A 25527-nucleotide genomic window follows, 5' to 3' on the forward strand; every position below is an offset into this window, starting at 1 on the left:
TCCTACAAAACGGCGGAAAAAATCTCCGGCGTTTTGCATTTCTAAGTGTGAATGGGGCCTTAAACTTTTGCCTCATGATGTAGGAAGTGCAGAATTAACATGCAGTAATCAGCAAAATGGGGATTGCTGCTGGAGGTATACAAACGCGGACCCAACTTGCTAGTTTTATTTTATTATTTTAATGTTATAAAATCTTAAGTCTGATTGATATGTGAGGGGTGGGATACGAGGGGCGCTGGGTATGAGGCCAAGCGGCTTGCGCGGGGTGAGGATAGATTTCCGTATTTCTGTGTTCCAGCAACAGGAAGCGAACTAGCGGCGAACCGGAAGTAGTGTGCGGTAGCATTATGGGTAATGTAGTCTGCCAGATGGGGGCCATAGTTGCAGGGGAGGATGTTCCTACACGGGTCAGGCTGGCAAATACACAGCACTCTCGTAGGGACAAAGGGGAGGGATTATGAGTACTTATCCTCCGGTGTGCCAACCAATGACAAGCTCCTGATGAGTCTACGGACGAAACGTGTTGGGCGGAGCTACGGGGCAGCACACAGAGGAGCATGCTAGCTGTATCCAGGACGCTGGATTAATCTGTTACACGCTTTTATTTACTTGGAATATGTGAGTGTATTTCTACTTTTTTACTGAATATTAAAGTTTTACTGCGCAATGGAAGCATTTGTTTAACCTCAACCATGCAAAAGAAAACGTTTCACTTACCAGGGGCTTCCCTCACCCTCGTGGTTCCCAGCCACGCATATTCTCCGCCTTCAAGCGCGTCCTGCGCAATACGTGCTTGATGGCAGCAATATGAATACGCGTGGCCGGGGGCTGACTCTTGGTCAGCGAAAAACAAACTAATCCGCGTCGGGGACCAGAGGACACAGGACAGGTGCAGGGGGCTTGAGAGAAGCCCCTGATAAATGAAACTTTTTGCTTTTGCAGGGTTAAAGGGGCACTACAGCGAAAAACTGTAAAATATTTGCAAACATATACAAATAAGTAGTACATTTTTTTCCAGCATAAAATGAGTCATAAATTACTTTTCTCCTATATTGCTGTCACTTACAGTAGGCAGTAGAAATCTGACAGAAGTGACAGGTTTTGGACTAGTCCATCTCTTCATAGGGGATTCTCAGCAAGGCTTATTCTTTATAAAAGGACAATAATGCTGGCCAGCTTCCCTGCTTCCTACAGTTTTTTGGCGGTTGGACAGAGCAACTGCCATTCACGAAGTGCTTTTGAAAACAAATATTTCCCTGAGAAACCCCTATAAAGAGATGGACTAATCCAAACCGTCACTTCTGTCAGATTTCTACTACCTACTGTAAGTGACAGTGCTCTACCACTGATGCTGATAAGGATGTAGCAGCAGAGTCACTGGAAGGGCGAGCCTGACTCTGGCTACCTCTCTTGGTTTCCTTCCCCTTAGATGCTTTGTCAGTTTTGGGCTGAAAAATAAGGGGAGAAAATACCAATGAGGACTACCACTCTCTAACACCTGCATATACAGGATCTTCTCAAAAAATTAGCATATTGTGATAAAGTTCATTATTTTCTGTAATGTACTGATAAACATTAGACTTTCATATATTTTAGATTCAAATACACACAACTGAAGTAGTTCAAGCCTTTTATTGTTTTAATATTTATGATTTTGGCATACAGCTCATGAAAACCCAAATTTCCTATCTCAAAAAATTAGCATATTTCATCCGACCAATAAAAGAAAAGTGTTTTTAAAACAAAAAAAGTCAACCTTCAAATAATGTTCAGTTATGCACTCAATACTTGGTCGGGAATTCTTTTGCAGAAATGACTGCTTCAATGCGGCGTGGCATGGAGGCAATCAGCCTTTGGCACTGCTCAGGTGTTATACAGGCCCAGGATGCTTCAATAGCGGCCTTAAAGTGGACCCAAATTAAAAATACAAGATTTCAGAAATAAAATCTATTTTCTAAATTATAAAAATAAATAGCAGCCTTTTTCAGCTGCATGATGACAAATATAAAATATTTTACATTTATTGGAGAAACCCCTCCCTTCCTTTCAAATTGCCGGGATTTTTCCGGCAAACTGGTGGAGTAGATGGTGTCCAGCAATGGAGGAATTGCTAATGGGCTGCCCCCAGTATAACCCTAGCTATGAAAAGAGAAGGGTGAAAAGCATGCACTGAAATGATCATAGGTTTGAAGGAGTGTTTATTTATCTTTGTATGTGTCAGAGTGGTACAACTAAATATTTTTAATTAAAAAAATGTTTGGTTTGGGTCCGCTTTAAGCTCATCCAGAGTGCTGGGTCTTGCGTCTCTCAACTTTCTCTTCACAATATCCCACAGATTCTCTATGGGGTTCAGGTCAGGAGAGTTGGCAGGCCAATTGAGCACAGTAATACCATGGTCAGTAAACCATTTACCAGTGGTTTTGGCACTGTGAGCAGGTGCCAGGTCGTGCTGAAAAATAAAATCTTCATCTCCATAAAGCTTTTCAGCAGATGGAAGCATGAAGTGCTCCAAAATCTCCTGATAGCTAGCTGCATTGACCCTGCCCTTGCTAGAAACACAGTGGACCAACACCAGCAGCTGACATGGCACCCCAGACCATCACTGACTGTGGGTACTTGACACTGGACTTCAGGAATTTTGGCATTTTCCTTTCCCCAGTCTTCCTCCAGACTCTGGCAACTTGATTTCCAAATGACATGTAAAAGTTGCTTTCATTCGAAAAAAGTACTTTGGACCACTGAGCAACAGTCCAGTGCTGCTTCTCTGTAGCCCAGGTCAGGCGCTTCTGCCGCTGTTTCTGGTTCAAAAGTGGGTTCATGCTTCCATCTGCTGAAAACCTTTATGGAGATGAAGATTTTATTTTTCAGCACGACCTGGCACCTGCTCACAGTGCCAAAACCACTGGTAAATGGTTTACTGACCATGGTATTACTGTGCTCAATTGGCCTGCCAACTCTCCTGACCTGAACCCCATGGAGAATCTGTGGGATATTGTGAAGAGTAAGTTGAGAGACGCAAGACTCAACACTCTGGATGAGCTTAAGGCTGCTATCGAAGCATCCTGGGCCTCCATAACACCTGAGCAGTGCCACAGGCTGATTGCCTCCATGCCACGCCGCATTGAAGCAGTCATTTCTGCAAAAGGATTCCCGACCAAGTATTGAGTGCATAACTGAACATAATTATTTGAAGGTTGACTTTGTTTTAAAAACACTTCTTTTATTGGTCGGATGAAATATGCTAATTTTTTGAGATAGGAATTTGGGGTTTTCATGAGCTGTATGCCAAAATTATCAATATTAAAACAATAAAAGGCTTGAACTACTTCAGTTGTGGGTATTTGAATCTAAAATATATGAAAGTCTAATGTTTATCAGTACATTACAGAAAATAATGAATTTTATCACAATATGCTAATTTTTTGAGAAGATCCTGTACACAAATAACAAGCCTAAAAGAATTCCTTATATGTATATATTATACACATAACATAGCACATACCACTGCCCCTGCATCTGGTGCGCTCTCTGCTGTCTCCATGCTGCATTCCAACAACCAAACCAGCCACAGGAGACGCATAAAAAAACCTGGAAAGGTGCAGCACAAAAGGAGTTCCTCCTGGGAACAATCACTAACCTTATGGTTCCTAGATCGGTTGTGCGCTCCCACTATCGCAGCCTCTGGCACTAAAGGGGTTAATTCCTCTTCCCCTCGTGACCACAACACCAATTAGGCTTCCGGAAAGGCGGGAGGCGCCATCAGGCATTCGGCTGTCACAAAGGCTGCCGCCCCGCCGCAACTCCTAGCCGACCTCCCGGTCACCTGACGCCGCGAGGAACGCTCAACTTCCTCCTCCAAGGCATGCTGACATCTGGAGTCATCCGACTCCTGTCAGCCAATCACAGCCGCCCAGTCCACACGTACAAGGCAGCCAGATTCAAACACCTTCTGTAATGACAGGGAGACGGCCGCTCCTCCTAGCTGATCCCTTCTGGCCAGCATATTCCGGAAGACCCCCGCTCCAGGACTTCGCCATCTGGCATCAGCCCAACAAGAAAACCATGACCTCCTCCGTCCATGGACAGGAATAAAACTGAGGTATGAGTGTTAGGAGCAGATATATATACCTAGAGATGTTGCGAACTGTTCGCTCGGCGAACATCTCTGGGGCTTTTACTACTTCCGGGTCGCTCTGACCCGGAGTAGTACGCCTGCGCTGCCCGGCGAAGCGCGTCCTAGATTGCGCTCCTGTTGCCGGGCTCTTTCTGCGCATGTGCGTGACGTCGTTCATGTTCGTGACGTCAGAGCGACCCGGAAGTAGTAAAAGCCCCATGTATTCAGAGATGTTCGCTACATCTCTATATATACCCTGCCTGCAACCATGGATTAACCTCTTCCTGTCCAATAGTAGGTGGAAGGGTAAAATCTCTCATCTGGGTTGCTGTCCTGGAGATGACCCTGGGAAAAGTAATTTATGGCTCATTTTACTCTGGAAAAAATGTACTTATTTGTATGTGTTTGCACATTTTAAATTTTACAGTTTTCCACTGTAGTGCCCAATTAAAAGGAACCAGAGATGGTGATAAGAAAAAGCAGTTATACATACCTGGGGCTTCCTCCAGCCCCATACGCGCTGATCCATCCCACGCCGCCATCCAGTGCTGCCCGCAACTACGAGAACGGGCTCTCGTCGCTGAAGTCATCGGAGCTGGGCTACGCAGGAAAAGTGCGCCCTCTACATATCTCTCCATACACTCCTGCAGAGATACGCAAAGAGCGCACCTCTGCTACGCTTAGACTGGCTCAGAATGACGGAACAGCGGGGAGCCGGTTCTCGTAGCTGCGGGCAGCGCTGGATCGATCTGTGCATATGGGGCTGAAGGAAGCCCCAGGTATGTATAACTTTTCTCCTTCAGCTATGGTTCCCTTTAACCATTTCTGCCGCCCGGACACTGCTTCGTGCTGTCCCCCAGTAGCCCTGGGATCAGTGAATGGGAACATGGTTCCCGATCCGTGTCCCCAGCAGAAAAACCGAAGCACTCTTACAAGAGGCTTCAGTCTTTCTGCACGTAACATTTTCCACGTCCCCCTTGTGCTTCTGCTTAGCGAGAAGCACAAAAACTCAATCCATCTTGTGGCCAAATAGTAAAACTACATCTACATATTTTTTTACATTACAATTTACACATATTAACATTAAAAATTAACTGTTTATTTCCCACACCAAAATATTACCCAAATCAAAGTTAATGGTAAAAAAAATTACAAAAAAAAAAAAAAAGATAGTTACCTAAGGGTCTGAACTTTTTAAATATGCATTTGAAGGGGGTATACTACGAACATTTTTTAAATTATAAGCTTGTAAATAGTGGACGCAAAACGGAAAAAATGCACCTTTATTTCCAAATAAAATATTGGCGCCATACATTGTGATAGGGACAAAATTTAAATGGTGTCATAACCGAGACAAATGGGCAAATAAAATACATAGGTTTTAATTATGGTAGTGTGGATTATTTTAAAGCTGTAATGGCTGAAAGCTGAGAAATGAATTTTTTTCAAATTAATCCTGTTAAAATGCATTTATAAAAAAATAATTCTTAGCAAACTGTACCACCCAAAGAAAGCCTAATTAGTGGTGGAAAAAAACAAGATATAGATCAATAAATTGTGATAAGTAGTGATAGTTATCAGCAAATGAATGGGAGATGAAAATTGCCCTGATGCATAAGGTGAAAAATCCCTGCGGGCTGAAATGGTTAAGGATCACTTTAAAGCGATCCTGAGCCGAAGCTTGAGCGCAAACTAAGATATTAACCTGAAGAGAGGGAAGCCTCAGGATCCTACTAAGGATTCCTTCGGTGGTCCGATGTCGTCTCCAAGCACAGCCCCCCCCCCTCCATAATCAGTGCTCCTCTTCTGTTACGAGCGAAGCCATACAGTAGACAAATGAGCATGGCCGCACATGCGCAGCAGCACAGAGCACGGTGCTCCAGCTTACTGTGCATGCTTGCTCACCTGGCTACTGTGCAGTTTCACTGAAGGAAGAGAAGGTGCGTGGTCCCAATGATTCGCCAATCATTCTGGGATTTGGGGGGGGAGGCAGGGCACACAGTGACGTGGAACCGAGGGAAGCCTCAATAGGGTCCTGAGTATCTCATTGTGTACAAGAGCTTTGGCTCGGGTACACTTTAAGGGTTCTGCCTCTGACACAGGCGACCTGGGTTCACCTTAGAATCTCAGCACTTCCTGTTCAGTAAGCCAGCACCTATTCGGTAAGGAGACCTTGAGCTAGACTCCCTAGCACTGCTACTGCCTATAGAGCACACCCTAGTGGCTACAGCTCTGGCGTTTTGACTCCGCCAGGAGAAAATCTCAATATAGATGTTATTTGTCTTGTCTATCAACAATAATTAAATTACTACAGTAATATCTACTTATAATAAACTATATAAATAAAGAGACCAGGGCAAGTAGTTTAAATATACAGTACGATGTATGACAAATTCTGGTATAGTACTCAGGTGTATGGGCAGAACCAGAAGTTTATTTCAGCGTTTACTAGAAAGATTCTACTGTAACATATGTAAAAACAGAATACAGGACAAGTGCTTGCAGAGGCCTAGGTTTCAATCAGCCACTGACTGTATGGAATTGTAGGCTCACCCAATATTAAAATGGGCTTCTACACACATCCCAAAGAAAACTGTATAGGGTCAGAAGAAACTGCCTGTAGCAGACTGCACTCCTCGCCCCCAAGGACATCTCTTCCAAACCTTACATTCAAAACTATGCTGAAATAGTGTGATTTATGTTCCCAGATAACAAAATATAAAACAATAGTTATTTAATTTTTTTTTCTTTATTTCAACAAAAATACAAGCCGCTGCAGCATCCGCATAGGTCACACACCATTACTGGCATCTGGAGGGGTGAAAAAAAAGGATTAGAAATGGTACTCCGAATCATGGCAATGTTACACAAAACACTTAAACACAATTTTTAAAGGCAGTGTAAAAAAAATAAATTGTAAAACCAAGTTTAATGTTTACTTACCTGGGCCGTCTCCAGCCCATAGAAGTCATCTGGGTCCCAAGCTGCAGCTCCGGTCTTTTCTGGTGCCTCACCGGCAGCCTCTGAAGATCGCTGACCCCCTACGGGTTGGTGTCTTCTGTGCACACCTGCACCATCGGAAGCCTACATAGCTCTACTAAACAGGCACATTACACTCCCGGTGACGTGGGGTGTTCTTGCGCAAAGATGGGTCGGCAGTCTTCAGAGGCTGCCATCTGGACCTTGGAGAAGACCGGAACTGCGGTGAGGGACCCGAATGACTACTTTTCAATAGACAAAAATACAGTATAATTTTGTAAAACGCATGTAATTCTCATACAGTATGGAAAAACGCAACAAGTTTTTAAAAAAATGGCTGTGCAAATTGCAGATAGCTGCATTTTTTACTGCGGCCCATAGACTCATGAGAAATTTTGTGTGCATTTCCAGCCCCCCTGGGAAAGACAATTTAAAGGGAACCTGAGACTAATCAAGCCCCAGGATTTATACTTGCCTCCAGCTACCTTGAGCCTGCTCAGTCTACCGCTGTATGGTCCGATACACTGGCAGAGTCGCGCACCTGCGCAGTATGCAAGTGTACCGGGCCATCCAGCGTCGGAACAGAGTGGACTGGGGGATGGCTAGGTCCCAAAAGGCATCAAGGGGGCTGGAAAAAGCCCCAGGTAAGAATAAATCCTGAAACTTGATTCGTAGCAGGTACATTTTACACAAGTGTCACTAGCTTCATAATGCATGTGTAGACGTCTCCGAGGGCAGGTGGTGGGAATCAATGAGACCGCACATGGTTGTGCTACAGAAAATAGCAGCTATAACACATAAGGCATGGTTGTTGGTGCCAAATGGGCCAGTCTGAGTATTTCACAATCTGCTCAGTTACTGGAATTTTCACGCACAACCATTTCTAGGGTTTACAAAGGATGGTGTGAAAAGGGAAAAACATCCAGTATGCGGCAGTCCTGTGGGCAAAAATGCCTTGTTGATGTTAAAGGTCACCCTGATTTAAGCTGATAGAAAAGCAACGTTGACTAAAATAACCATTACAACCGAGGTATGCAGCAAAACATTTGTGAAGCCACAATACGCACAACCTTGAGGCAGATGGGCTACAACAGCAGAAGACCCCACCGGGTACAACTCATCTCCACTACAAATAGGAAAAAGAGGCTACAATTTGAACAAGCTCACCAAAATTGGACAGTTGAAGACTGGAAAAATGTTGCCTGGTCTGTAGAGTCTCGATAGTCAGAATTTGGAGTAAACAGAATGAGAACATGGATCCATCATGCCTTGTTACCACTGTGCAGGCTGGTGGTGTAATGGTGTGGGGGATGTTTTCTTGGCACACTTTAGGCCCCTTAGTGCCAATTGGGCATCGTTTAAATGCCAGGGGCTACCTGAGCATTGTTTCTGACCATGTCCATCCCTTCATGACCACCATGTACCCATCCTCTGATGGCTACTTCCAGCAGGAAATGCACCATGTCAAAAAGCTTGAATCATTTCAAATTGGTTTCTTGACCATAGCAATGAGCAGGGCCGGATTTGTACTCTTTACCACCCAAGGCCACTGTCAGCCGCTGGCCCCTTCAGTATAGGTAGCCCATTGACCTTTCCCTCCAGTATATGCAGCCAGATGACCTTCCCCCAGTTTACATAGCCCGAAGACCCACTCTTACATCCAGTATAGGTAGCCAGGTGACCATTACCTTCGGCCTAGTATAGCCTACTGCTCACTCGCTCTTAATCCTGTGGTGCCATGGCCTATGTGGCCTTGGCTTAAATCCGGCCCTGACAATGAGTTCACTGTACTAAAAATGGCCCCCACAGTCATCAGATCTTAACCCAATACAGCATCTTTGGGATGCGATGGAACGGGAGCTTTATGCCCTGGATGTGCATCCCACAAATCTCCATCAACTGCAATATGCTATCCTATCAATATTCGTCAACATTTCTAAAGAATGATTTCAGCACCTTGTTGAATCAATGCCAAGTAGAATTAAGGCAGTTCTGAAGGTGAAAGGGGGTCAAACACTGTATTAGTATGGTGTTCCCAATAATCCTTTAGGTGAGTATTTCTGGCTACACGAACGGAGCAGCTAATGCAAAAAGCTTCCCAAGTGCAACATTTATATAGATTCTCATCTGCTAAAAATCACCAGGTAAGATACAGCAGACTTAAAGGGGACCTGAAGATAAAATGGAAAAAAGTGTCACTTGCCAGCCCCTTGCAGCCATCCTGTGCCCACCCACTTGATCCTCCGTTCCCACGCTGTGATGTCCACGCACATCCTCGTTCGCGCTCCTGTGGTGAGGAGCGTCCTGCACAGGTGGCGTACAAGAAAATCTCTACTGCAACTGCACAGTATACTCCAGGCGATAGAAGCATGGACAAGGACGCGTGTGACCAGGGCCGCAGTGGATAGCGACTTCCATAAGAGCAAGTGAGCCGCAGCAGGGCACCAGAGGATCGTTTGGTAAAGTCGCGAGCACAGAGCGGCTACAGGTGGCTTGCATATGCTCCAAGTAAGGGAATTTTTATTTCCTCTTCCAGTCTTTAAAGGGAGCCTAAGAAGCCCTGTGGCTTCCACCAGGCTGATCGCTACCTCGCCATCCTCCTGCAGCGCCTAAATCCTCTGCAATTAGGCCCAAAAAGTCCTTCGGTCTGGGGCGTACTGGGCATGTGTTTCCCAGTTGCACACACCCTCATCAGCGTTCTGCAGGCGCAGATTTCTCCCAGCCAGACTGCGCCGACTGGCCCCAACCGAAAGACTTTGCGAGCCAAACTTCTGAGGATCGAGGCAGTGCAAGAGGACGGCGAGGGGCCGATCAGCCTGGAGGAAGCCACAGGGATGTACAATTGTTTTGTATCCCCCATCTCAGGTGCAATTTGATCATACACAATGCACTCAAACAGCCCAACAAGCTTATGCAGTAGGAGGCTGGTTGGAAACAGGAAATTGGATGGTTTTGATTTCAAATGCCAATAGATTTGGAAACCGTTTTTCTGAGATAAAGAAAATTCTGTAAAATGTATATATGCTCCTTACATTCATGGCATGCTAGCGCAATCTTCTGGCCTCACGCTCAGATTCCAAAAGTGTCAGCACATCTCCCTCCCGAACTGGACCCTTCACATTCCTTATGATGGAACGGTTCGTGTCATCCATGAACTCAACACGGACCTGTTAAGAAAATATAGAATTATATACAGTCCTTAAGTTACAATCTACATTGCAAATTTCCTTTACAGAAGCAATGATGTTCAGTAGATCATGATGTCTCCAACTTAGGCTGAGCATAAGCTGCTCAATTATCGCACCAAAAATACTATTTTTCCAAAACAACCACATCAGTGCCTTTACTACCAACCACATCAGTACCAACAATACTAGGAGGAATCCTAATATGAACCCTAGTGTTAGTGGGTAGGGGAGAGCCTAGTGTTGGTTGTAGGTAGGGAAGGAGAGCCTAGTGTAGAGATAAGTACACACGTGAGAATTGTCACCCATCGGGAATCGGGAATTAATCCCACGGGTGACAATTTGGGGAATGAGGCTGTACAGACACACCCCTAGTTTTGAGGCTAGCGATGTGTTTTGTTGCTACGGAAGAGGGAGGCGGAGGGACAAAGATCAGAGGACAACAGAGCAGCTTTAGTCAGTCAGCAGAGCTTGGAAACACCATTGTGATTGGTAATGCTCAGTTGACATTAAGAATCCAACAGGACGCATCCTTAAAGGAGTCGTCAAGCAACTTCCTGCTTGACGGGGGCCAGTAGACCTGCGGCAAGAGAATTAACGACCGCAAGTAGCTGGTGGAAGCCCCAGGTAAGTAGTACTATGAGTAGCAGGTGTTACTTGACATCTCCTTTAACGATGCCCGAGCAACATTGGTTGGTGGCTGATGTACAAACATCCGTCAGCCGAAACAGTAGTCATCGAATGTTTCAGACGATGGTTATCGCATTGGTGTACGTAGCTTTCGGTAGGGAAAACTAAATGAATTGCAAAAGTAAACAGAGCATATAATTAAAAGGTGTTGCCTCCTGAGCCTGGTTATTCATTGTGTGTCTTGGAATTTGTTATATATTTTATTCACCAGGTTACATTTGTCACTAATTACCAATTCTGTATTATGTACCAGTGTCTCTATTTGGTGCATACCATTGTCTTAAAGAGAACCTGAGGTGTGTTTAAAGAATGTTATCTGCATACAGATGCTGGATCTGCCTATACAGCCCAGCCTCTGTTGCTATCCCAAACCCAACTAAGGTTCTCCTGCACTCTGCAATCCTTCATAAATCACAGCCATGCTGTGAGGCTGTGTTTACATCTGTAGTGTCAGTCTCAGCTGCTCCCCCGCCTCCTGCATAGCTCCGGTCCCAGCCCCCGTCCCTTCCCTCCAATCAGCAAGGAGGGAAGGGATGCAGGCGGGGACTGGAGTTCTGCAGGAGGCGGGGAGAGCAGCAGACTGACACTATAGAGATAAACACAGCCAGCTCTGACAAGCTGTTTGTCAGCAGCGTGGCTGTGATTTATTAGGGATTGCAGAGTGCAGGGGGACCTTAGGGGGGTTTGGGATAGCAACAGAGGCTGGGCTGTATAGGCAGATCCAGCCTCTGTATGCAGATAATATTCTTCAAACCCACCTCGGGTTCTCTTTAAAGTGGATCCGAGGTGAACTTTTACACATTGCATAATTGTGTTCCTTTCCTATTGTTTATAGGGCATTCCTCAAGCCAAATACTTTTTTGTTTTGGTTTTAATACTCTAATTCCCTATAAACTCAACAAGCCTTGCCCACAGGTTTTCAGAGAGCCTTGGCAGTAGCAAGGGCTCATGGGAGCTCAGTCTGGGCAGGAGGAGGGGGAGGTGTTACTAGCCATTGATTTCAGAGGCAGAGCGGAGGAGGAGAGGGGATTTGGCTGATGGCTCAAGATACAGATAAGCCTGTCTCTGTGTAATGTTTACAAACATGGCTGCTGTCATTGTATCACAGGAATAAATAATCATATTCTATTAAAACTGTTTGCAGCTAGATTTGCTGTGTAAACCATCTAAACTTTAGATAAGATATATAGACAAGTTACTTGTTATAGTTTGTTTTTCATCTCGGATCCGCTTTAATATGACCAGCATGTTTTGTTTCTTTGTACAGCACCATGGAACAACATGCTTTATAAATCAATAATACCACAAGGCTGCTATGCATACACAAAGGAGGAGGATGTCCCATCTGACCTGATCATTTTGAAGCTATAGAGTCAGCATCACAGATGTATGCATGAAACACTCTTTCCAAAACAAATTCTAAGGAAGCAAACCACACTAGTATTCTATTAATGCCTGCTCACACAGCTGTACATCATTATGCCATGAGTTAGGGTCGGTTCACTCTAGAGCAGACGTAAAATGGAAATGGTAAGCACATCCAGTGGGTGGATGCATTCTGTCTGTTTTGCATCCACTTGCAACAAATTCACCGTCCGCTCCTGCGTCAATCTCGTCCACATTGCCACTCACCTGTCCTGCTGCTCAGTCTGTCCATTCAGCCTGGAGGAGCATGGGGCTCACCATAGGATGCATTAGGCCAGGGATATCCCTCCAAGGGCCAAGGTCTCACATTTTTAACAACTCAAATTGATGGGTCTGAATCAGGAAACACTTGAAACGAAAGATGTCCGCACGATGCTCCTAAAATCCAATATCTTTATTCATGGACGTATCCAAAAAGGTCAACACATCACCTGTTGACCTTTTTGGATACGTCCATGAATAAAGATATTGGATTTTAGGAGCATCGTGCGGACATCTTTCGTTTCTAGTGTATCCAATGATTAGCTGTCCTGGCACTGCCCTTCGTGGAGTGAGCGGTTTTCTACCTTCTTTTTCTGAATCCGCAAAGGTGTGGTCCATCAGGTAGAACACATTACTCTTTCTCAGTCCATTCTAAACACTGGCATGGATCTGGCCCTCCAGGCCTTGAGTTCAACACCTGTGCAGTAGGCAAATTATCCCTAGCAACCATGAACCAATGATAATTCTCCCTGTTGGGAATTCCCAGTGGTCTTTTGCAGCCCAATGGAGATCCCCATGCTTCAGACAACCAATGAGCTGTGTTGGCGGGACCAAGTAGATCGGGACACAAATTTTATGTCACGGAGGAAATCCAAACGAGTGAAGCAGGCGTGTCAACTAGCCTAGTGAGGACAGTGTCTGTTCTCAGACTGATTGCACACATTTTCATGTCCAGTCCAGAAAAATGTGCCAAGTTCAGACTCTGCGTTTCACAAGGAGCAGATCCTTTTTTTCCCCATTTGCGTGGCGCAACAAGCAGATTTTTTTTCCACTTGCGTGGTGCAACAAGCAGATCAGTTTGTTTTAAAAGTAGAAGCATATCCTATTTTTAGCATTAGGATCCACTTCCTGCGCTAAGCGGAGCTTAAAAAAGTCCCGAAATGGTACAGCTTTTCAATCAACTGTTACCCGGCACTTACACTTTGACCATATCACATTACTTTTTAGGTTTTGGAACATACCTGTGTACATTGTCCTTGAGATCCAGTTCGTCCAAGAACTTTAGTTACCTACAGAAAAGGTAAAAAAGTTAGCAATGTCTCGAACATGGAAAACAAGGTGCTTAGAGCTCAACTAAATTCAAAAGTGATCAAGAAAAATCCTAAACAATCTCGAAAAGGGGTGTATTTGATGCGTCACACCTGGAACATATTTTCAATAGGATGTTAGAATGAAAGCTATCGAACCACAGCGTTGCACTTTTCAAATCAGTGCACTGCTATAGGCTATGAATCTTCAGTAACTTTTTCTAAATGGGCTGCATTCCTCTTGAATGTGCCCCGCTGCATGGGTCCATGTCTCCCTCCAGACTTCTGCAGCCAAAAACAACTGGGTGTAACTCAATTGGGTTGTTTCTTGTACGTGCAATGTGTGTATTTTTTACTCCCAGAGCAAAATGAGTATTACTTTTAGCTCTAGCGTACTTTACAGTTCTCCAATCACAGCACCCTCTACAGTACAAAGTATTGGGATTGGCCAAATATTGTGGGCACAGTTAACTACAACCAATTGAAAACCTAGCAGTTTGAGAGGGTGCTATCCACCCAATCACAGATTCATTCCCCTATGAGGTTTTGTGCTGCGTTGCCTAAAGTAGACTAGCGACTTTTTACTTATGTCACTTAAGGCAGCCATACACTGGTCGATGTGCCATCAGATCGACCAGCTGACAGATCCCTATCTGATCGAATCTGATCAGAGAGGGATCGTATGGCTGCCTTTCCTGCAAACAGATTGTGAATCGATTTCAGCCTGAAACCGATCACAATCTGTTGTGGTGGTGCTGCCGCCGCTCCCCCCGCCGGTATACATTACCTGAGGCTGGCTCCCGGGCGTGATGTCCCCGTCATGTGGCACCTCCGGCTCCGGCATCCGCATAGAACTTAAGCTATCACACCAGTGACAGCGGAAGTTCAAATAGAGCGCCCTCTAGTTGTACTTCCGCTGTCACTGGCATGACAGCGGAAGTTATACGAGGATGCCAGAGGTGCCATGACGGGAGCAGTGACGGACGGGATGCCCGGGAGCCAGCCTCAGGTAATGTATACCTGATCGGATCGGCCGCCGCTAGAGACGCGCTCCCTACCCGCGGGCGATCGAGGGTAATTTCCCGCACGGCGCGATCGACGGACCGATCCGATTTCGGGAGGAAATCGGATCGGCGGGTGCGTGTTGCGCGAACGATTGGCAGCAGATTCGATCCCAGTGATCGAATCTGCTGTCGAAACTGCCGCAAATCGGGCCAGTGTATGGCCACCTTTACAGTAGTAGCAGCAACAAATATTGGACACATCTCACTACATCTCATGGGGGATTCCCAGCATTTGACTTATCTATTCAAATGCATGCACAAAACTGTTACGTTTCCCACACAAATAAGTGCAAACCCTACCTAAGTGACAGCAACATAGGAAAAAGTAATTTTACTCTTGGACAAAACATACACTTCATATGTGTGCATAGATACGTACAGGCTTACACTTACAAACAGGTTCCATTCCAGGAGACTGAATTGAAACCCGTATTATACATGGTGGAACATGGATGAAGGATTGACAACTGATTTTTTTCAACTTGTTTTAAACCACTTATTACAGTTTGCACAACACTGTCAGGTTACAAAAAAAATATATATATTGAAATATCAGTACAGGAGGATTTGTACATGAAGACAACTCTTTTCTGACACGTTGTAAGCAGGGAACTGACTGTAGCTAAAATATTACAGTTTGCCCCAATGGTGGTCCTTTTAAACCTTTTTACGCCAGAAAAAAGGAAAGCACCACTATAACATGCGTCGCCCATTCCCTGCCAGCACATGAAGCCGCACGCTTCCCTGCTACACGTGCATCGCCCATTGACATGACAGCACCTTATTTACTGTAAAATCCAGGGAGCAGCATGATTTGCCGGGGGTGTCTATGATAATAAAGAGGTATTAATTACCCGAGCAAGCTTTATCGGCGGCACGCGTCCGGCTTCCATTATGGCGGATCCAGGAAAAGAGGGACGCGCGAAGGCCTTATTTCCTTTTATACTTCGCAGAGGAGAAAGGGCGGGATTACCCGCAACGCACATGCGCCGCTTTCTCCGAGCGCCCCGCCCCTTGACACCGCACACGTGACCGTTCTGGGGTCAACGTGAACTGCCTCTAACAGGAAGTCTCTTCTACTTCCGACGTGAGAGAGCTGCAGAGAACTTCTTCCCCCTGTTGTTTACATGACTGGAGAACCGTATGTATGAGAGATAGGGAGGAACGCGGCTGTGCTATGAGTTACCGGGGTGGGGAAGCTTGTGTCACCTATATATGTGTGAGGGAGGGAGACTTATATCACCCATGGCTATTATACTGGGATTTCCATGACAAATGTGCCTGCGAGTTATTGTGTGTAGCAGCTACAGGAGACCATCACTGATCTGTGTATGAAGAGGCAGATATGTATGTAATACTACTATTAGGGAATAGTGACATGTGACACACATGGAAACAAACTCTCACAATCTTAGCTCAAAAGAATTTAATAACTTGGTCACCCCCAGAGTCCTTTGTCAAAACCTTTGGAGACAGTCTTCGGTCATGTTGCCTCAACACTTTTTGGAACTTCTTGCCACACCCAATTACAACATCTCCATCCCTGTGTGCATTTAAGTCCAAACTGAAAAGCCATCTGTTTGATCTGGCAATTATAAACACCTGACCAATTCCTCAGTAACAAAGTTCACCCTGCAACTACTGTATGTATTAATCTGAGACATATCTGTGCGCTTTGAGTCCTATAGGAGAAAAGCCCTCTACATGTTAATGTGTATTGTATATAAACTACGATATGTGTTAGGAGACTTGACTTAGACATGCATGGCAAAAGTAATTGCTAAATGATGATAAACGTATGGTGGGGCACAGATAATTGACACAATGACGGAGAGACAGATATATCTATGAAGGTATAGATTTTTGTGACACAAATGGACAGAATTATGAATGATGCACCTATGAAGGGATTCAGACATGCATTACAGGTGTCCAAGGTGTGTGACAAATATAGGAATTGACAAGCACATTCCTAACATCAGTACAAGTGACATATGTATTAATGAATACAGACCATCAATGACCAAAGGGACAAATAGGTATGTAACATGTGAACTGACAGATGTGTTACACACAAATCCAATAGATAGTATTCTATGTGACAGAAATGAAGGGACATATACATGAAACAAATGCTGATAGATATAGAAGTAAATTACGTGTGTGAAGGGCAAAGAGTTCACTCTTGCCTTGAAGTGCTAGAGCCCAGGGTTTAATCTCGAGCAGGACATGTCTGTGTGGAGTTTGTCTTGTTCTTGTGTTTGAGGCCCCCTTTACACTTTATTTAAGTATTTATGTAGCGCTGACATATACACAGCACTGTACAGAGTATACTGTCTTGTTGCTAACTTTCCCTCAGAGAGGCTCACAATCTAGTCCCTACCATAGTCATATGTGTATGTATTGTGTAGTGCATGTATCATAGTCTAGGGCCAAATTAGGGGGATGCCAATTAACTTATCTGTATGTTTTTTGGGATGTGAGAGGAAACCAGAGTGCCCAGAGGAAACCCACGCAGACACTGGGAGAACATACAAACTCCTTGCAGATGTTGACCTGGCTTGGATTAAAACCGGGTACCCAGCGCTGCAAGGCGAAAGCGCTAACCACTACGCCACGAGCGTTGTGTCTTGTCTAGGATCAGCAGCCGCTGATCTTGTCTGCTGATCCCAGACAAGGCACGTCGCTCTCAGCGAGTGTTAGAGGAGCCAGACTCCCACTTTCTTTGTAGGAATTTTTCCACAGCAGCAGACAGATCTTTGCCTCCGAATAAATATTGCCTTGATAAAGGGGTCCTACGTGGCTCCGAAACGGCCATATTTTTTACATGGAACCAATAAAGATTAACTTTGGACGTGCTAGCTTTTTTCCTTGTTGAACAAGGAAGTGACCCTGAGGTCATTCCTCATGGACTGTTCTCTGTAGAACAGTTCAGGCCATCTCTTCTCCTCAGTTTATGAAACCTCTAAAGGTGCCCATACACTCGTCAGATTGGCAGCAGATAGATAAGAAATGCATCTGATGATCTATCTGATGCGTTTTTAGAACATTTTTTACCAGGATAGAATTCCAATAGATTTCAGTTTGAAATCTATTGAAATTCGATCTGATGGCATTTTTTTGCCATCAGATTTCCATTAAGGCCATTGCAAACTGATAAGCAATCTCATCAGATCGACCTAAATTTTCCACCCTGCCAGTTCGATGGAAATCCATCGAAATCGGCCATTAATCGGTAGATTGGCCAACCGATTTGCAGACGATCGATCGGGATCGATCGGTCGGCCAGAAAATCGGCTGAGTGTATGGGCCCCTTAAATCTGACTACAAGTACCCAAAATGGCTCCGACTCCTTAGTCTAATACTTACCAGGGCTGTGGATTTGGTGCAGAAATCATTTGACTCCAACTCCTCAGTTTATGAAACAATCGACTCCAGGTATCCAAAATGGCTCCGACTTCAACTCCGACTCCACAGCCTAGCTTATGAGATAATGAATATTATGTGTAGTAGCAAAGAAAAGTCTAATTGTTTTCATTTTACAGTACAGGGAGAGTTAAAAACACTTCAGTTTTTATCTATGCAAGAGAGCTTCACTGAGCTATTCGACCAGCTGGGTTTAATACAGTCCTGTTTTCTGAAGCACTTAGACAGTCAAGAAACAGTGAGAGACAGCTTGAGATAAGGTTTTACTGCAGGATAGTTCAAAGGGTCATTATTTCTGCTTGGCTTTATAGTATGTGAATTCTAAACATGCAACTGTGATAGAATGATGCATGTTATTAAAAAAACTATATCATTGTAAATAAAAATATGAGAGACTTTTCTTTGCTACTAATGAGTCTTTACTTTGTTCTAATGTTCTGCGCGCAAATGTCCGCGATCATGGACATTTGCACGCGATAATACGGACTTTTGCAAGTGATCGGCGCTGCAAAAGCCAGCGTTCTCTCTTGCAAATGGACTTTGCGCGCACAAAAGTCTGTGAGCGGTGCTGCACATGGTAACTGCTTAGCACGCCCGTGCTAACAGCTACCGCTGTTTAGAGAATCGAGCCCATAGAAGGAAGCTAGCATCGGTTACAATTTTTTTTTTTTTAATTCTGCTCAGAATTTTGATAATTTTTCCTATTGGATATCAATCAAAGGGACATACTCATGGAATGATAGCCATTATTTCGATAATCATTTTCCAGCATGTCCTATCGAGAAAAAGAGCTCCAGATCAGTGGCTGGCAATCAGGAGGCTATACATTTTTCTTGCTCAATCTGATCATTTTCTTATCCGGAAATGGCATCTGAAGTATAACTGCATTGTGTTTACCAGGCTTTAGCCTGTGACAAGGATGTTACACTATATCTGTTACGACCAGTTTGAACGACAGTTGGTCGAAAAAATCAGACATGTGTATGCACCTTAATGGGGATTAGACGGAGAGCTGGTCTGATGGACCGATAGTGATCAGACTGTGTATTCTGTAAAGTGTTGTGGAAGATGACAGTATTATATAAATGTTAATAATGAATCCAAGACATGCATAATGCAAGTATGAAGGGACATACAAGACAAGACACAGAGCATTTATATTGGGCTTTTCTCCTGGGGGACTCAAAGCTCCAGAGCTGCGGGCACACTCTATAGGCAGTATCAGTGTTAGGGAATAGGTGCTGGCTTACTGAACAGGGAAAGACGAGATTCAAACCCTGGTCTTCTGTTTTTTCAAACTATAAGTTCTTTTTGAAAAAAAAAAAAAAAAAGTTTGACTGAGGCCACGTTTACACTTAACTTCTTGCTGACCGGCTAACGCCGATGGGCGTGGTCGCGGCGGAAGCCCCAGGACCGCCTAACGCCGATTGGCATCAAGTCCTGGGGCTCTGTTTTGCAGGAGATCGCGTGCAGGCTGTGCGCGCATCTCCTGCTCGTGGGTGGAGCTCCGCCCCACCTTCAGTCTCTCGCCGCTCGAGAGACTGTAAAGATGGCAAAACCACCGTATATTTACATGTACAGCGCTGTACTGGGGACAGCCGTGTGACACGGCTGTCCCTCTGGGGGACAAGAGAGCGATCGGCTCTCATAGGCAGAAGCCTATGACAGCCGATCGCCGTGATTGGCTGGCGGGAGGGACAGGGGAAAAAAAACAACACAAAAATACACATTTTTAATAAAAATAAATAGAGATAAATATTTGTAAAAAAAACAAACAACTGGGGGACGATCAGACCCCACAGAGAGCTCTGTTGGTGGGGAGAAAAGGGGGGGGGGGGATCACTCGTGTGTTGTGCGGTCCTGCAGCTTGGTTTTAAAGCTGCAGTGGCTAATTATGCAAAACAGCCTGGTCTTTAGGGGGGTTTACCACTGTGGTCCTCAAGTGGTTAAAGGGGCACTATGGCGAAAAACTGTTAAATTTAAAATATGTGCCAACAAACAAATAAGAAGTAAGTTTTTTCCAGAGTAAAGGGAGCCATAAATTACTTTTCTCCTATGTTGCTGTCACTTACAGTAGATAGTAGAAATTTGACAGAAGTGACAGGTTTTGGACTAGTCCATCTCTTCATCGGGGGATTCTCAGCAAGGCTCAGCTTTTATTCTTTATAAAGATATTCCCTTAACCTTCCTGGTGGTAAGCCCGAGCTGAGCTCGGGCTATGCCGCGCAGGAAGATATCTCAGCCCCTGGTGGGGCAATTTGCTCAGTTTAAAATGCTGTACGCGCAGCTAGCACTTTGCTAGCCGCGCGTACAGCTCGATCGCCGCCGCTCTGCGGCGATCGCCCGCACGAAGCGGCGCAAGAGGGCCCCCGCCAGAGCCCTGCGCTGCCCGGACCAATGAGTTCCGCCTATGCGCTGGATCGGAGGCGTCTGACGTCAGGACGTCGGCTGACGTCCATGACGTCATTTCGATCGTAGCCATGGCGACAGGAGAAGCCAAACAGGGGAGCGCGTTATATACACGTTCCCCTGTTTGCTATTGATGCCGGCGACGATCGCACTAGAGGGACACATGCGCCCTCTAGTGGTGTTTCATGTAGCTACCACTTTGGTAGCTTTACATGAAACAAAACAAAAAATAAAAAAAAAAGGATTTTTGCCTAAGTGGCAAAAAAAATTAACCGCCAGGGAGGTTAAAAAGGATTTAAACAATTATGCTGGCCAGCTTCCCTGCTCGCTACACAGGTTTTGGCAGTTAGACAGAGCAACTGCCATTCACTAAGTGCTTCTGAAAATAAATAAATCCCTGAGAATCCCCTATGAAGAGATGGACTAGTCCAAAACCTGTCGCTTTTGTCAGATTTCTACAACCCACTGTAATTGATAGCAACATAGGAGAAAAGTAATTTAGGGCTCATTTTACTCTGGAAAAAAATGTACTTCTTCTTTGTATATGTTTGCACATATTTTAAATTTTACAATTTTTCGCCATAGTGCCCCTTTAATCAGTTTTAACTGAAAGGACAACTGATTTTCAAAGTAATGCCCATGTTTTCCTATGGCACCTTTTACACTTAACGCGTTGTAACTGAAATCTTTTTCACAATGCACTGCTATGGAGAAGAAAATAAAAAATAACGCGTACCAACTGATTAAGGCCTAGTGCACACCAGAGCATTTCGGCTGCGGTTTGCGATCCGCTTGCGGCTGCGGATACGCTTGGGTAATGTATTTCAATGGGCTGGTGCACACCAGAGCGGGAGGCGTTTTGCAGAAACGCATACTGCCGGGCTGCTGCAGATTTTGGATTGCGGATGCGTTTCTGCCTCAATGTTAAGTATAGGAAAAATGCAAACCGCTCTGAAAAACGGCACTTCAGAGCGGTTTGCCAGGCGTTTTTTGTTACAGTAGCTGTTCAGTAACAGCTTTACTGTAACAATATATGAAATCTTAATCTACTACACCAAAAACGCTTCCCAAAACCGCAACATGCTAGCTGAAACGCTACAGAAAAAGAAGAAAAAGCGTTTCAAAATCTGCTAGCATTTTGTGGATCTGCTAGCGGTTTTTGGTGTGCACCAGGCCTAAGTGTAAACTGGGCCTTACTCCCACAGAATAATATTTCAGATTTTCTGGCCTTTTGTAAGTTGAGTATTCGTAAGTCAGGAACTATCTGTAATCATTTGCTTACCTAAGAGAATACATTTGTTTTTCATAGATGTCTGAAAATATTTGTTTTCCCTTTTTTTTTTTATTTGCAGGGTTTCAGTGTGGAGGTGGGTAATTGAGGGATCCAGGCCAAGAACATGGAGGGAGAGGTAATCTGCCTACAGAACGCTGTGCACAATGAGGCCGAGCTAGCACTTGAGGTGTACAAGATGCTGGATGGGAACGAGGCTTTTAGCAATGTGTCGGAGTACCATGTGGTTCCGGTCCGGGGTATTGATGGCTCCATTGTCGGAGTGCAGGTTACGGGTATACAGAGGGAAGAGCAAGACTATAGTGCTGACCAAAACAAACAAGTGTTTGAGATCCAAGAAGTGCAAGTAGCTTCACAGCCTCAGGTCGAACAACTGTTGCCGGAGCCAAGTGCAACGCCTGCAGCTCCACCAGTGACTCACTCTGCTGTGTCAGAAGATGCTCAGGTAGGTTGAAAACAATACTAATATTGTAGTTCTGTGTTATGCACTGTCAAAAATGTGAGCAACAAGCATAGACCTTTGCTTAAAAGACATCTGAAGTGAGAGGGATATGGAGGCTGCCATTTTTATTTCCTTTTTAAAGCGGTATTGTCACCACAAAAATCAAATTTCAACAGCAACTGGTCTGAGTGTATTAACCACCTTAGCGGTATGGACGAGCTCAGCTCGTCCATTACCGCCAGAGGATGCCGCTCAGGCCCTGCTGGGCCGATTTTAATGAAATAAAGTGCAGCACACGCAGCCGGCACTTTGCCAGCCGCGTGTGCTGCCTGATCGCCGCCGCTCTGCGGCCATCCGCCGCGAGCAGCGGCGAAAGAGGGTCCCCCCAGCCGCCTGAGCCCTGCGCAGCCGGAACAAATAGTTCCGGCCAGCACTAAGGGCTGGATCGGAGGCGGCTGACTTCAGGACGTCGGCTGACGTCCATGACGTCACTCCGCTCGTCGCCATGGCGACGAAGTAAACAAAACACGGAAGGCCGCTCATTGCGGCCTTCCGTGTCACTTTTGGCCGCCGGAGGCGATCAGAAGAACGCCTCCGGAGCGCCCTCTAGTGGGCTTTCATGCAGCCAACTTTCAGTTGGCTGCATGAAATAGTTTTTTTTAATTTAAAAAAAATCCTCCCGCAGCCACCCTGGCGATCTTAATAGAACGCCAGGGTGGTTAAGTGATAAATAAGTTAATCCTGCATTCAAAACTTTTTCTGCTGTTATGGTTTGGAGTTCTCACATACTTTAGGAGCACTGGCCCTTTAATAGCCCTTGCCATTCAGTTGCATGCTGGGGGGTTCTTTTTATCTATAATATATTCCTCCTTTTCCCTTTATTTCCCTGCCTAGCTGCCTAGGTGAAATATGATCCTCTGCTCACTTGTGTTTACAAGCAAGGCTGAGGTGAATCAGCGATTGGAGGAGAAAAGAAAACAATAGTTAAGGGAAGAAATGACATCAGTATTTAGCCTCAAACTGTGGGCAAAATACATGGTTCCCTCCAGGAACAGCATTTTCTTCATTTACTATATAAAATTCACTGAAATAAAAAACGTGGATGGTACAATACATGTGTTATGTAAGTAGATCAAGTATTTATCTACTTCTATATGTGTTTTTTTCCCTGGCATAGTATGACTAATCCTCCTGCTTTAAACAATACCAGTTGCCTGGCAGTCCTCCTGATACTCTGCCATGGAATCAGGTGTTTGATTGCGTGAGATTGTGCTGACCTTGAATAAAAGAAAATATTCTGCTGCTGTATTTTGTTGATAAGAGTTGCACTTTTGTCCACAGGTAGTGGAACAGGCTGCTGAGAGTCCGCAGATACCAGCTGCTGCACCTCCAGATTCTTCTTTGCAAAATCTTCCCACTCCTTCCTACGCTAAAGGAGAAATGATGGGTATGGTGGTGGTCTCCTACAGAAAAACATTTCTTTGTTACAGCTGATACAAATCCTGCAATAGATTTGCAGTGTCTACTTCCTGCTTTCATGGAAGCAGACCTATTGTTAACATCCTGTATTTACGAATGAGCTCTCTGCCGTGGCAGTCAGCTAACACAGCTAAGGGATCAAATTACAACTTGTGCTTAGTCACTGATGAGGGGGGATTAGACAGACTAAACTCTCTAAATACATACAAGGTGGATTTCTCTGTTTTCCTTCTGTCCTGTATAAGTCCACTTTAAAAGCACTGCTTTGATGAAACAAAAGTCCTGACATAAGCTTTGTATGTGCAGGCTTGCCATTTACTCCTCATCTTCCTTTGCAGGAATGAAAACTCTCTACCGGTGCGGCCAGTGCAAGTTCAGCTCGTTTCAACTGTCCGCTCTGCGGCGACACATGCGCAAACATTCCAATAAACATAACTGCCATATTTGTGGGAAAGCCTTTCCTTCTCCTAGGGAGTTGCGGATTCACTTCAATGGTCACATGGGTAAGAGATAGCAGGAAATACGATCGTCTTTCCATTAGTCTGTGAGTTTCTATGTTTTGAAAAGTTCTTTTGGTTTAGACTTGCTGAAGCTAACCACAAACTAGCAAACTGACCATGCATATTTTTATTGGTCACATAGATCCCTTCTCTTTTTACTCTGCTAGCTGGAATGATATTCCTCTTGTGATGGGCACAACCAGTACAAGGAGTTCCTAAATAGCAGAGATCAGTGATGATCAAAAACTCTTTATTCTAATAAGCAAATCACAGCTTCTAGCGGCTTATCCAGTCAAGCAGTTGCAGTCAATTTTCTGCAGTTTGCAGGCTAATATACACTCGTTATCAAAGTCATCGATAATAACACATGCATGTGTACAGCAGCCCATGACCGCTACACCTCAAGCAGATCAACTTGCCCAAGCAATGGCCAACTTCATTGTTCTCACTCTCCCCCACCCGCTGCGGGACATCTGGTACCTGCAGCTCCCCCCCTCTCCCAAAAGCAACAGAGTGCGCATCAGCTACACAACTGACTTCACGTCTCTCAGTGTTGGCCCAGCGATGTCGCCCAAGGGGGTCAAGTCCTTATCCCCGTCGGGCAACATCGGTCAACATTATGTACAGGCCTATAGCTCTACCTTCCCCCTATCTAATGTGTATGTTGGGAAAATGTTTACACTCATCAACATCCAAATCTGTACTGGCCCAAGAAGTAGAAACCATCTAGCCAATGAAAGTCACTGGCTTTTGATCTGTTAGTTGCCAAGTGCTGAATTAACACAGCTGCTAAATAATTGTCTTTTAGTGGTTTTATTTGCTAGCATGGCTTCTGCTGTGTAGATCAGTTGACCTTTTGTATATAAGGAGAATTTTCAGCTTGGAACAAGGGACATTAAAAACAATTTATATATGGCTTACAGCAGTCCAGATACTGTATGACCGGGTTTGATGCTTGGGTTCACATACACTTTAAACCTCTGGCAAGCATGATGACATTATTGTTTTGAATGTTGTTAGGCAAAAACACAGTTAACAGTGTTGATGACGACAACAGACGGATCCTTCATACGTTATTGATTTTTTTTTTTTGCTGGACGTGGGCTGATGAAATCAGCTGCTGACCGCCAGCTCAGGGAGCTCTACTGTCATGCCAACAGCAGAACAAGCTGGCTACAGCGGCAGGAGAGCAGCGCGATTGGTGGTAGCGTGCGTGGCTGCAAAGAAGAAGAGT

At 44.9% G+C, this 25527-nt stretch overlaps 2 protein-coding genes across 3 annotated transcripts in view; one reads left to right on the top strand and one right to left on the bottom strand.

Moving 5' to 3' along the window:
• Nucleotides 1-6844: 6844 nt before the first annotated feature.
• Nucleotides 6845-15698, bottom strand: RPS28 (ribosomal protein S28). Its single transcript, XM_068262353.1, has 4 exons — nt 15601-15698; nt 13617-13664; nt 10126-10260; nt 6845-6925 (listed from the first exon to the last, which is right to left on the bottom strand). The coding sequence occupies exons 1-3, from the start codon at nt 15637-15639 to the stop codon at nt 10138-10140; spliced, it is 210 nt and encodes a 69-aa protein (XP_068118454.1). The 5' UTR covers nt 15640-15698; the 3' UTR covers nt 6845-6925; nt 10126-10137.
• Nucleotides 15699-15781: 83 nt separating this feature from the next.
• The window catches only part of LOC137541173 (zinc finger protein 271-like), a 52800-nt gene continuing 43054 nt past the window's right edge, over nt 15782-25527 (top strand). The window contains exons 1-4 of one of the 2 annotated variants that reach the window (XM_068262345.1): nt 15782-15887; nt 21934-22317; nt 23656-23761; nt 24132-24296. In XM_068262345.1, coding sequence (XP_068118446.1) covers nt 21979-22317; nt 23656-23761; nt 24132-24296 — 610 coding nt within the window. In that variant the 5' untranslated portion in view covers nt 15782-15887; nt 21934-21978. The remainder of the gene's footprint in view (nt 15888-21933; nt 22318-23655; nt 23762-24131; nt 24297-25527) is intronic. The other variant, XM_068262344.1, reaches the window with a different exon arrangement.

Source organism: Hyperolius riggenbachi, chromosome 12, assembly GCF_040937935.1.
Source record: "Hyperolius riggenbachi isolate aHypRig1 chromosome 12, aHypRig1.pri, whole genome shotgun sequence".
NCBI classification, from domain to species: Eukaryota; Metazoa; Chordata; class Amphibia; order Anura; family Hyperoliidae; genus Hyperolius; species Hyperolius riggenbachi.